At 36.6% G+C, this 14,599-nt stretch overlaps 1 protein-coding gene across 1 annotated transcript in view; it reads right to left on the minus strand.

The window, feature by feature from the left end:
• The window catches only part of PLCL2 (phospholipase C like 2), a 111,933-nt gene that overhangs the window by 18,350 nt on the left and 78,984 nt on the right, over nucleotides 1-14,599 (minus strand). Inside the window, exon 4 of the mRNA XM_050891155.1 lies at nucleotides 9,115-9,190. Within this exon, the coding sequence (XP_050747112.1) occupies nucleotides 9,115-9,190 (76 nt within the window). The remainder of the gene's footprint in view (nucleotides 1-9,114; nucleotides 9,191-14,599) is intronic.

The raw sequence follows: 14,599 nt of genomic DNA on the forward strand, positions 1-14,599 counted from the left end.
CACAAAGATTTAAAATGGACCTTAATAAATTAATACTTAGAGTACATCTGTATTATCTAAGGATCACTACTAACTGCAAAAACTGAGTCTTATCAGGAACAAGGATTAGATCCTCAAGTACTTCCAAGCACCTATTTCCCACTGAAGTCATGCAAAACATTTTACGTCGTAACTAGAGAATCAGAATTTCTTTGCAGGTTCTGAGTGTGCTGTGCTTCAGCTTCAAAAAGCTCCAGGTCTGAATTATTTGCATTCAAAATATTTAGATTAATACTTGATGAAATAATACATTAACTAAATCAGTTGTTCCGTATTTTTTAATTATTTCAACTTCTTTGGCAATGTGCAGTATCTCCATAGTAAGTGGAAATGCTCCCCAGACGCAGCCAGCCATGTACTGCCTCTACTTAGATGGTCAAAAATACATTTTGGTGCCTGCTGCCCTTTTATTCTTTAAAAGTAGCAAAGACAAATTCTATGCCTGAGATAACCTTCTTATCATAACATCCCAAATGACAACGGCATCACAGCCTGCCGAAAGCCATCCTCTCTGCAAGGACTGAATTAGTATTTAGTCTTCTAATCCAGACTCATCCAGTTCCATACACAATCACAATAATTGAGTTTTCAATATAAGACACTTTCTTTAATGCTGGGGAACCACTTATGCCATAAGATGGTCACCAACTTCTTTATGAACCACTGTCAGAAGAGATCCAAAGTAGTTGCAGCACCAAGCTTACGCTGTTATGAAGTTACAAAGAGGACATCTGTGACATCTAACCTTGATTTAATTAAACCTTGTTTACTTCCAGGAGTTGAGTAACCAGTGAATTAAGGAATGGAGTTTGGTGTAGCTTGAGGGTTTGCTTAACATGGCTGGGCTGCTTTTGGGCATGGGTATGGGTTGGCAGGTGCTGCTGGGGAATTGTGTCGCTGGGGAATTGTGTCTTGTTGGTTACATTTTGTGTGCTCTGGCTCTGTTGGCATGTGCCTTGTTATCTAGGGAACCATAGGATTGGTTACAGTAGATTGGAGTTTTGTGGCCAGACCGCTTGCTGGTCGGGGACTGGCCGCGGAATGTGTGGGATGTCTAACGGGACTGTTATATAAACTGACTGGGGTTTTACCTGGATGGAGACGCAGTTTTGTAGGATGTGCTCTCCCCGCTAGCGAAAATAAAGGTGCTTTGGCTTACAGTCTGTCTGTGAGTCGGTTCCTTTGAATCATTAGCTCCACCCTCCTCAAACACTTTCAAGAACACTCCTATGTAACATTAAGCTTCTGGACACTGAAGTCAACAAAATGCGTATCAAGCTACAAAACACATAAAACCCACATACCAACGCTTTTTGTGCACCTCCAAAACATCAGTCCTACAAAATGCACAGAAAACCAGGCCTTCACATATTAAAACATTTGCTCTGAAAAGAAGACTCTTGGTATTTCACCCCCAATGTAGGGAAACCTTTCATCCACAAGGACAGACCTCTGTTAAGACAGACTGCATCTCTGAATGTGGGTGAAGTTAAGCCACTACCATGTATGAGAATGAATTAATGCTGTCAAAAAAGGGCAGAAACACAGAGCTACAAGGGAGAGGATTTTTTCCACAGACTGCTGTTTCCATCTTTTATTTATCAGCCTTGATCCTCAAGAGAGACCAATGAAAGTCTAAGGAAAAAAGATCCTGATTTTACTGAATGCCAGAAAGCAGACTTAATAAAGACATTGATTTCTGGCACATTAAAATTTCTCCCAGTCTTCAGATCCTGCTAAGCCCACGGTTTTCACTGGCAATAATCTCTTTCACTTCCACAGGAATGTAACTTCTCCTTTCTTTAATATCACCTTCTGCTCTGGAGAAGTTGGGTACCTTTTTCTTTTAAATTGCCTGATTAACACAGTTAGTTAAACCCAGAGCCATTTCCCCAACCTGTAATTGTTATTGTTTGTTGCTATTGTTTAAAATATGAAGAAGGGGAATGTGTGCCTGAAAGCCTGTTCAACTTTTCAGTGCTTTAGCTAATAACATATTAAAAAATTTGTCTTTCAACCATACTGATTATAACACTTTATTTAACTCTGCTTTTTCTTAACCCCCATCTATGCATAGGTTGGAACTGTTGGTTAGTCTCAGTTAGCAGTTGTTGTACTAGTTATGTTGTCACATGTAGATACAGATAGTCCATGGGGGAATAAACGGACTCCTCATCCCTTCCTACTGTTTTGGATTAGATTGTAGCCTTTGAGTCAACCTTAGTACATGAAATGCCTGCTGTATTTGCACACTCTAGTATACTTCTCTATATCTTAAGAAATATAATTAATCTTGCCTCTTTAATCATTTTAGCAGGTAGAAGGCAACTGCTAAAAAATATGAACTATAAACTAATATAACAGATTAATTTCGTAAATATTTCTGTACTGGGAAAGGCTATTTAAAATCAAGAATTCTATTTTAGCCTCTGTGAGGGACTGGAAGAGCTAACGCCTGTCAATGTCTCAAACATTGTAGCAAATGAAGGTACGGTCTGCATAGCAACCAGGGACTTCAGGGAGAAGTCGGCTGGCATGGGCACAGGCGGCGTGCCGGAGGGTGCGCAGTCCGGTGTTCTGGCAGACCCTGCACGGCAACGTGGCCAGTGGTCACACAGAGTTTATTTGAGGAAGGGGCTCGCATCTCCTGGAAAGTCCCTAAGACCGCCAGCCCAATAAGCCGCACATGCTCAGTAGATAAAGAACCATCTGGAACACTACCATATATGTTGAGCACTGTCTAGAATGAACCCATATAAGTCTTCAAGAGGTGTGACTGAGGGCGGAGATTTGACTATAAAAGGCACAATTGCAAAGAGCCAGATTGCGCGCGCCCATCACTGGAGGATTGCCACACTCGTCAACGCCGCGGGATCCAAGGGTGGTGACTATCTCTTTTCTTTTTCCCCTCTTTTTCCTCTCTTTCCTCTCTTCTCATGAACGTTTTGCTGGAACCCACGCTGCCCACCGTTACGCCTTCCAGAGTTTGGATTGTTCAAATAAAGCATTCAAAGTGATCGTTTGGTGTCGCTTCACCTTAATTTAGCCCGGGGGGATCCCAGAACCTCTACGACCCTCTGGTCTGTCCGATCTGGGTTGTAACAGCCTCTTACAACTTTATTCTGATTTCCAGTACATAACCAAATTTTCCAATCATTTTTGCTTAATGAGGTTGCTGAAAGTTGAACATGCAGCTCTAGACAGTCATCATTAATATGAGCTGATCTTTTACTGGGCTAGAATTGCATTAACAGTAGGAAAAAAAAGGCTTCATGTGAAGGGGCAAACTCAGGAGAATACAAAAGTCTGTGCTAGTTTAAGTGTTTGCCCTGGGAGCAGTGAGTGAGATAATTAAGAACATCTAGAAGTATGGGAGATGTATCCTAGGAATCATCCACCCTTGTGCAAAATATATCAGATTCCCCAAAAAACCAACACCATCAAAGGTATTACGGTGAGCTATGTACAAGAAGCAATATATAAAAAATAAGGTGTATGACTGGTGTGAATAACAATGAAGAGAGAGGTTTGAACATAAAGAAGAAAGACTGATCATCTATTCACCAATGCTACCTAAGTTGATCTAAGTGCAATTCTTCACTCCCCCCCACCTCCCCCCCCCGGCAGAATGTGGCTTCAAGAATATTCAAGGCACAGGAGAGGAACAGGATTACAGAGCCAGGGACTATATGCAACGACAGTATAACCTGAGCTGCTGTGGAGCTGCACCTGGAGATGCTTAGTGGAGCTGCTTGAGGAAGAAGGTCAAATAGGAAGAAAAAATGTAGAAAAAATGGAGCAGATAGAGTAAAAGAGGAAAGAAAAAAACAGGTAAAATGATAGACTGAATACAGAAAGTAAGTTAAGAGACATATAAAGAAAAGGATTGCCCTGAATATGCCCTTTATTGACACCTTTCCTGAACTATCGGAGACAGCCTATTGTGCTAATAAACCTTCAAAATGATGCTGTGACAAGTGTGGAGAAAGGAGTTAAAACAATTTGATAGCTTGCTTAGAAAAAATGAGAACAAGGAGAAAACAGGGAAAAGCAGGTATTTCAGAAGAATGGAGACTGGCTGAGAGGGGCCTCAAAGTGCTGTTTTAATCATAGCAGGTGATGTTGGAGTTTATGTGATGGTGGTAAATACTGTTGATTGTTTACTTTTAACAGTGAACCTCATGAAAAATATAGTAAAGGATCCCATTCTAATATTTAACTTGAAGATCAGCTTGTCCTACTGATGCAAACACATTAAATATTGCTCAGTCATAAAGTCCAACGGTAATGGATAAAGCAGCATTTTGCCACGCCCTACATATGAAGCCATAGTTTAAATGCAGTGGCTTCTAATCAAAAGTCAAGACTTGCTGATGAGAGTATTTCAGAAGACATGGATTAACAAGTTCTGCTGAACTTGTGTAAACTCCACAGTACCCAGACCATGAACACTGCAAATTCTCTTTCAAGTCAGCGATAACTACAGAAATGTTCGGAACAACTGATCTAGTCATTCCGTTTCACTGTTTAAATAAAAACTCAATTGCATGCCTATATACCCAGTCAAAAGTGCTCCTCAAGATTTAATTGTATCAATGTCTTTTCCTCTATTAATGGATTATCTAATCTGTACATAACTTATAACATAGAATATTACTTTTTCTGCATCTTACATGCTTTGTTTTGGTGGACCCTAAGTCAAAAACCAACTTAGAGTGCAAATAACAGGAACAAATAGTAAAAGAAACAGCTCAGTAAACGTGTCATTTTGCTGAAAAGCCTAAGCAGTAACAGTGGGGAACTGAGAGTTATAGCTATTTGAACAAAATTGATTTTATTACGTTAACTTTCAAATACAAGAAGTATTTGCAGTGCTTGTATGGCCATCATCCTAATCTTTTTCTGCATGCAGCTCAGACGTAACTTTTTCCCAATGGATATTGTGCACTGTGTTTATCTTTGACAGCATCCAGAATGGCTGGATATTCCCTTTCTTGAAACTGTATCCTGTTTCTGACACTGCTGAAGGACTGCTTTTGAGTACGTTAGAAAATGTACTCATTTTATGTCTTTTACTACTTGCATTATTTAATAAACTAAGTCCATGCTGTTTTAGTCACTGTACAGATGGAATAAAGAAGACAGTCCCTGCTCCAACAACTTAGAACCAAAGTATGAGGAAAAAAGAGAACAGATGGATAAAGAAAGAGTGGGGAGTACAAGGAAGCAATGAAAACTATTTTGGTTAAGGTGGTAGGAGGACATGTGTCAATCTAGCTATATTTGTGGGATAATTTTAAAAACCAATTCAAAGGAAGTAGCCTGGTGGATGTTTACAGTGAGCCTGTGGGACAACATGATAGAAAGCATGACGATGGCTGACAATCTATCAGGCAGTGGAAACTCTTGCTACCAAATGAGCAAACACAAGAAAAGTGAAAGCAGCTCAGTCCTGACGTACAATGAGGAAAAAGTACAGAAATTAATATAGAGACAGACATCATCAAAACGACAGCCAGGAAAATGACGTACATAAAGCAAAACTATAATGGTCAAATTCAGAGAAAAGGATAGTGTAGCTGAGATTCCAGAAGATAAGAACCTGAACAAGAGTTCTGGCTGCACAGATGACTACGGAAAGTTATACCTCTAAAACCAGAAACAAAAAAAGCAATCTGAATTATAAGCACACAGTACTAGAATGTATATTTATTTATGGTATTAGGAGTAAATTGACACTGTTAGAACTGTATACAATAACTTCATTTCCTGAATTAAAACAGAAACCTTAGAGACCATTTCTTGTAGGTATTGTCAAGGCTACTTTCTTCCCTACACACATTAATTTACCCTTACTGATGTTACATTTCACACATAGTTTTATAATTCTCAGTGTCACAAGATCCTCCAGTACTGTTTCACAGTCATATCTACATTTGATTACGTTCAATAATTCCTTCTCACCAGCAAACTGTGTTCGCTCATTATTTGCCCCCCTGATCATTTAATGAATACTTGGAGTATCACATATCCTTTTGAGCTCCCACTGCTGAACACCAAAATGAATTCCTAAGCTGTGGTTTCCTCTTTTAACCAGTGATAAGCTCAGGTAGTATTTAAATTATAAAGCAAAAGAATTCAATGGAAGATTCAAGAGAGAAGTACAAGAATGACGTGAGTTAGGTACAAAGGAGGCTATGAATGAGGTAAGGTGACGTGGACATTCAAATTCTTTAGAGAAGATACAGGAGCATTTTAGGTCTTTAACAGACTAAGGGGATGGACTGGATTATCTTTAAATTCCTTTTAGCACCTACATTCTATTTTCTTGCAGGATCCTTAGCTGGCTTAATAGCAACAAAATAAATGGCACTGCAATCATTTTGAAGTTATGCAGATTTTCTTCTTAATTCTGTTAAAGAATGAGAAGTACAGTGGGAACCAAAGCAATATTATGTTCCCATATCTTTTCATTAGTTAATGTACCTAAAATGCTTTCAATAACTATTTAATTAAGAACTGAATGTGTTGAGCTGAAATTAATATACTGATATGAAGAAAACAGAGAAGTTTTTTGATATGGTTTAATTTTAAAGAACCAAAATGAGGAGAGAAGCTTACAGTTAAATGTTCTTAGAGATTATTAATAGCAAAGAACCTGAATTCAGAAAAGAGCCATCTCAAGAATCGTATCTTTGCTTATTCAATAGGCCATCAACCTAAGTAAGAAATAATGGTGCATTTATTTTAAAATTAGTTCTGAATTTTAAAGGAGGCCAAAAGTCTTATTACTAAAGTTAAGTTAGAAAATGGTTTAATAGTGCGAGTCCACTTTGTCTATTTAACAGAATTCTCTTATAAGCCTGTTCATGACAACAAAAATTTACTGCTTATTGCAGCTTGAGTATTTCTTCTCATTTTAGCAGCTTTTTCACTCTTTGAGCCACAGAACAAAAAAGCCCAGACAAGGGCATAATTTTGCTTTTTCCTCATCAAGAAACTACATAGGAAAACGTACAATCTTTTACTCAGAATTAAATAGAGTAGCATCTGCTGAGATCATGAGATCAATTAGTCATAAGAAAATCTTTGAAAACCGTTGATATTAAAAGGTAATTCAATTCAGCTCATTCATCTTAAAAAGCACCTTGACCCTGCAGGGCTAAAGCTGCCCTAAATAGCAGGTTCTATTACATAATCCATACTTAGGCTTATGTCACCATGCTGGAGGTTTCTCATTTAAATGAGATCAAAATCTCTGCTATTTAGCATGGGCTTTAAGTCTTTAGCATTCTTAAACAAAGGATTCTTGGACCCAGCTGCACTTCATGTAAAATAAGGTTGTAAAACTCAAGAAAACCAGAAGTTTACTGGAATTTGTATGAGCTAGTAGAAAGCAATCTTTCCTGAAGGGCAACAATTCTAAAATATGAGGTAAAATAGGCAATTAGCTTTAGCTTTACCTCTAACCAAGGATCTAAACTGCTTGAGACACTGATGAAGCTAAAAAAATATGGCACACTATCACCACAAAAATGGGACATGATTCAAGAAGTAAGTGTACAAGTCTACAAGACAATGTCTTTATGGCAGTATGATATATTTTGAGTTTGGTATTTTAGATAAATCTCTGCATCTACCAACAAGATACGTGAAATAATATTTTGTCACTCATGGTATTTATGATTATTTATGTTTGACAGCTTGAAGTAAATAGGACAAATTAAAATTTTCAAGTATTTTGACAGTTGATGGTTTGACTAAAGTTCACAGAGTCTGAGGAACATGTGCTGTGAAAAAAGGGGAGATCTAGAAATTCAGAGTGGGTAAGCCTTCCTGCTGCTGATTTGAGTTGGAAGACACTGCTAACAGAAGACAGTTGGTAAAGGAAGAGTGAGGGTGGAAGAGCATTATTTTTTTTTTTTTCAGGAAAAGAGAATGAAGAAAAGAGACTGAAATTTATAGGAGAGCAGAGAAGCGGATCAAAGAATGGAAGAAAATCATGGAAGACAATGGGAGCAGCAGAATACTGAATATCAGATAGATAAAAATATATTTGTATATAAAAAGCTTTTGTCCCGATTGAGTCACGCAAGACATGGTTGTAGACACTTTGACTGACTCTCTGGCAGACTTCCTGTTTCTGATGCAAAATATGATGCATCACTACTCTGAGTAAATTTATAATATTCTTTAAAAAATACTTAAGAAAGACCAAAAGAAAACAAGCATGATTAAAGAACAAGGTCAGAGAAGCTATTCAAAATAAAAGGGAAACCTTCAAAACTCAAAGTTGTGTTCAAATGAGAAAACCATTACAATATATCAGGTGAAAAAGAGACAATTTGTGAAGGGATTAAGAACTAACTACACAATCTGTTTCAAATATATATCAGACACAGGAAAAATTCCAGAGAATCTGTGGGACCAATAGGTCATAACAAAGTTTAAAAGAACAGACTTTCTGCATCCATGTGGTTTGAAAAGCCTGCCACAGAAGATACATGTAATTGTCTGCAAAACCAGTTTTACTCTGAATAGATAAAATAGTAACAAAACAACAGAACCAGAGGGTATCCACCCAATAGATCTAGAGAAACACAGACGAAATTATCAGAAGGCAAGGTATTTCACCAAGGCTCTTGAAGACATTAAGCCTACCGTGACAAAAGAGGAAAAGTTCTCACATAGCAAAAGAGGAGATCAGAGTAAATGGTTAAAAGATTTCATTGTGAAGGAAGATCACTCTCTCTCTTTCCTGTAATCCTATGTTTGCATTTGTGGAAATGACTATATTGACAAGCTACTGTCCATATATAAAATGCTCATGATTTCCAAAGTCAAACTGTAATTCTATGGATCATTGATTTCTATGACTTAAAATGTCCTTTTCACTGTTACCCTACATGCCTAAATTACAGTAATATCTTTTTTTGGTTTGTTTTTTTGTTGTTGGTTTTTGTTTGGGGTTTTTTTTGCTACAGTTGAATAAACAAACTGGATTAAAAGTTTTGGGAAATGAAGAAAAATGCAGTAAGTTCTTTATAACATTTTTAAAAAACAGCTTGTACTTACCTGCTTTCTGACACTGTACTATCTTCTCATATAAGCTATCTGTATTTTCAACTAGAGTCCTGATGGTCTGAATCATCTGTAGAGAAAATAAATTAAAATATACAGAAATATCAGTAAAATTCAATTTTTACTGAAAATTTTTAATCTGTAAAAGATGCTTAAATTTGAACTCAAATCAATAATCTAATATTTGTTGTTAACATAATAAATACATTCATTTTCCTCATCATGACCAGGCAGAGAAGTGCTCTAAATGTGGCACAAAGACATAAAAAAATACAATGGTTTTGGGCTGGGATCAGCGAACACTGAAGTAAAATGTCTACTCCATAACTCATTGCCTATCAACGCAAGTGGAAATTATACAACTGTTTACCAGGTAATTCGCTTTTAGTGGCTTGGGTGAGATAACCTGGATGCAGGTTTCCTCTTCCTCGCTCACTCCGACATTCAGGATGATGACCACTCACCACCCTTCCTTTTTCCTAGGGATCATCCCATTGCTTTTCCAGATTTGTTCCTCTACATTTTGCCTTTCTGTGGCTTGACCTGTACATATGTATGAGACAACACTCTATGGAGGAAAACAAATCACTTGAGGCTGGTACTGGAGGATAAGGAAAAATAAATGATTCCTTTTAGTGATCTTTCTAAACAAAAAGCCTTTCATGGAAGCTCAGCTGAAAGCACACCGATTAAGATGGAACCGTGCAGATTTTTCAGCCTAGGGTATGTATTGAGAAGTAACAACTTTGCTTCACACCTTACCCACTGACATCTCTGGTATTCACTCAAGCAGACAGATTTCTCGTCACTAAAACAATGACTGAAGTTTGACATGTTACTTAGGTGGGTGTTCATGCAGAACTTTCTTTTCCTTTAGAGACCGCAATTGCTGTTATGAGCAGGAATGTTCCATGTTACAGAAAAAAAACCCCAAACCTCTCTAAGACTTTTCCTCAGAGAAAAAACACTTTAAGAGGCATGACTACGGTAGTCCTTCCTCACATCTATTAGAAGGAGCCTTCTCTGGCTGAGTGACATTGAGGCTGTTTTTCTGAACACTGCTCTGAGGCATAAATCAATTCAGAGAAGCAGGCAAGTAAGCCTCAGATTTTTGATGATGGCAAGTGTGCAAGCAAGTGAGAAGGAAGAACACCTGCACAGATGTAAACTGCTCTACAGACTTCTATTATTTCCAGCTACACAAAAATCTGGTTTATGTAAATGACAAAGCATTTAAAAATAATTCTAGTTCTGTTTCTATAATTACAATTTAAAATTATAAAGAAAATTATGCAAAACCCACAAATTCCATGTTTAGGCTACATATAAACCACACATGAACAAGCAACTTTGGAGTATGTGGAGGTCATCATACTGGATAAATTAATTTAATCTTCACATCCTGATTAACTTGTATTTAATTTCAAAGTATCCATTTAGCCTGATTTATATTAAGTCAGTTTAAAAAAAAATGCAAAATATAATAAATGAGGAAAAAATAACAACTTGATCAGGTTGCTAAGCTGCAAGTGAAATACTTTAGCTTACCCATTTTTAACTGGATTGTTCTTTGAATATAAATATCAAATATTCATTCAAGCAAAAACAGCCTATAAATAGAATTATGCTGATTAATAATTAGGTGTAATAAATTGAAGACAACTATTTTAAAGAGAAGTATACTTAAATAAGAAAATATTATATTTCACCCAGATAGGCTTCTATAGGGAGCACTGCAAACTGACTATTCCTGATGCGTCAAGGAGAAAGCTGCATTTCACTATGTTTCATTGCTATTCAGTCTTCAAAACAGTATTCAGAAATTGAAATAAAGCCACTATAAATTTGCTTGAAAGGCAAGGATTCTACCTGTTTCAATATGTATGTCATGTAACACATTTGCTTCTGTAATGCACTTAAACGAAGAGAACCAAAACACAGGTGACTTCAACTGCAAATATACTTCCAATAACTGACGTCATTTTGCTAACTAGCTGAAAGGATACTGTAAAGCATCCTCCAGTGAGCTTTTGCTGCATTGAAAATCACCTTGAAAAATAAAACGTTGAGCATGTATGGCTCTTGTTTTGTCAGGATGCTAATACACAATAAGGACTACAGTGGGATTCTCTGTTAATAAGAATCCTTCCACCTGAGAACCCTTTTGACTGGAGTTCATAGAGGAGAGAGACCAATTGTGCTGCCTGTGCAAGGTATTTGTTCTGGAGGAACTGTAAGAAAGACTGCGACTGCCCTACGTTAGTCTATTCTGTGTTCCTGACCCCATGTGTATAATAATGTAATTTCTAAGTCATCTCACTTAGGTCCTATTCCAGACACAGAACATCTCTATCTGCTCTGTTTCCTTCATACAATACATTCTACATGCACATCAGATAATTTAGAAATAGTGGAGAACTTACTCTGAGACACTGCACTGATTTTCAGAAATAAGAGAATTCAAAGACGAATAAAATGCTTACATCACTGCTTCTTTGTTTACTTTCTGTATTTACAAAGCAAGAAAGTTGTACCAGTTCTGCAGATGAAAGGAAATTAAACTAATCACTGTATTAGTGCTCTTTCGTCACGGCAAGGCTAACATTGAAGAAGAATTTATAATAATGTGCAGATTTAATATTTCACAGTTTTGCTATGGAAAGTTGCTTTGCCCAAATACTCTCAGATCAAAAGCAACGCCCTCTTTCCAACTTTTGAAGAAAAACGTCAATGCATTTCATGTGACAGAAATTATTCTAATACCAATTTTTATATTACCAAGGCCAGTAACAGTTACTTTCTTTATCTTTGGTCTCTAAAATTGTGTTTGATTAATAAAGTAATAGTATTAGTTCATTATAATTTTATTCTTATATTGCTCTTCACCATGCAGTCACCTTTTAGTATGTATTCAGCTATTTGTTAAATGACTCTTATGGAGTTTTTGAACATATAAATTCTTTCTGGTGTTCAAGTCAAAATTATAACATCACAAAAACATTCATGTAGATATTAACAGAGACTGAAAGACTTTTGGTAGACACAGCATATGGAACAACTGAGTATAAATAGTTATATTTAAACAGAAAATTAGCCTCATCCAAATGATACTTGTATGTATGTGTGCTTGGTATAAAAGCGAAGTAGAAAATGATGAGTAAGCAGGAGCTTCAGTGTGAAAAACAGTATATCTTTCACACAGCAGAATGAGAAATGAAATTCTCAAGGCAAATTAGTTATGGAAATTGAGAACTGTAATATATACAATCTACTACATATTAGACTAATCTATACTGAACAAGCCAATCAATAAGCAGGTATTTGCTAACCACAGCTAACTGACAATATTATCAGTGACAAAACTGGAAAGAGAAATGCAAACAAACTTAATAGGGAACAACCAGTTACCAGCTGATCATTAAAAATGTACTGCAAATTACCCGTGCCTATTCTAAGGAAACGACAGATATTATATGAAGTTTAGTAGCTATACTTTCGAGCAAGTCTTTTACGATAATAATTCCCATCTCTAATCTATGTTGCTTTTTTCTGGAAGTAAAGATTCAAAATATTCAACAAATATATTTTAAATACAGAATGTGTAACACTTCCTGGAATTGCTTCAACTCTCCCTTCAATTCTCACCACCCCACCCCAATCTTAGTATGACCAGAGAACTGCTCTGATACTCACGACATACTGGACTACCTTCCTCTTTTTTTTTTTTTGTCAATGGAAAATGGGAAATGCGGAATGGTATGCTTTATGACCCTTGAAGTCATCACATTTTTGCAGAGGCCAGGCTGACAGTTTGATCTATTCGTCAGACTCTATTTGTTAAATCATGCAACCATTTTACCTAGTTATCAGAAAAACTGTCAGTAATTCTAACAAAAGGACAAATGTCAAGAAAGATGTAAAAAAATATTTAAATTATTCTTAATACGTTTTAGAAGTAAACACTAAATGATTAGTCCAGAGTTCTCAGTGAGGATTAGAGACCTGTATTATTATATATTGTCCCTGCCTTAAAAAGCATGATGATGATGGTTAGAAATCAAAACAACTCTTGCTTCAAACTGATGGAACTGTGTTGCTAGCAGTACCATTCACCACTTATGTGACTGTGTCTTCACAAACCAAATGAAAAAGTCATATACTTAAAAAATGTATCTATCCTCTTTCTCAGCAAAATAGAACTCTCTTATTAAGAGAGACAGTTACAGAAAATTTAAAAAAGAATATGCATGTCTAGACCACCCTTTAGGCTTATTTTTTATGTTGCAAAGCTTTGTTAAGTCTGTTTTGTTGTTGTTTTATGAAAGACGTAACTGCTATGAACTAATACTGTGTATGTCTATGCATGTATATAAGTGCTCAAATGTATGTACACATGCATGTATTTGAGACCATTCATTCAATTTCAGCTGAATTTGAACAACATCTATTTCTACTATGCTTATGAAGACAGGTCTTCTGGTAGAAGACAGAACATCCTGTTTATGCCCCCAGCTTAGGGAAAAGACGTAGATTGAACTCAACTCTAAATATTTTAAACATCACATTTAACAAAGAATACAGACCTTGAGAAAGAAATCTTTAAAAAACCCCAGGATTTATTAATTCCTCTCCATGTGGAACTGGCTGGTAGCACACCAAGAGAGATATGAGCTGCATTTTAAAATGGAAAAAAAGCCAATGATAAACTGTGTCTGGCTGATGAAACTCAGTGAGAGAAAATACCTTCACTGACAGAGTTGCAACTCAAGGATGAACTTTATTTTTAGCAAGTAAAGCACACTACACATTTACATTTTGAAATCTGTGAATATGTGTTGCCAATACTGTTAGACCTACATTCCAACAGTAAAACTGAAACCATACTTACAGTAGATGTAAACCAAATCTTTATTAAAATGGCGCTCTCTACAAAATGCTGCTCACATTCTCCTTGCATCTCAAACCTCTGCATATTAGATATACTTCTGAAACCACAAACTACACTATTTCTGCAAACAGTTTAGTATTCAGTGGCCAAACCGGTGCTCTTAACAGTAGTCATAAAAATGTAAATTGCATTTTCCAGACATTTTATTAAGTCCAGAATAGTACAAATAGCACCAATAGCAAATAGCACTTCATAAAAAAGGAAACCAAACACAGGGCATCCCAAACTACAATACATAAACTACTAATAGTATCTGCACCATTTCAAAAGATGCGTGTGACCCAAAGAGGGTCAGAAGCAGCTACCATTGCCCCAAGCAGTAACGGCAACGAAAGGAACTCTGGTAGGGATAGCATATAAACACTTCTATTCTCAAGAACCGCTACATGTACTGGGAACTCAAACAAAATATGGTCAGTTCTAATTAAATATATGTATAAACTGTATCCAAGCAGTCCAGTACTCAATGTCAATGCACCAGAAGGCATTTTTGCTGTGGCACTGGAACAAGCAAAACAATTGTTCTTAGTC

The sequence above is a fragment of the Gymnogyps californianus genome, chromosome 2 (assembly GCF_018139145.2).
Source record: "Gymnogyps californianus isolate 813 chromosome 2, ASM1813914v2, whole genome shotgun sequence".
Taxonomy (NCBI): Eukaryota; Metazoa; Chordata; class Aves; order Accipitriformes; family Cathartidae; genus Gymnogyps; species Gymnogyps californianus.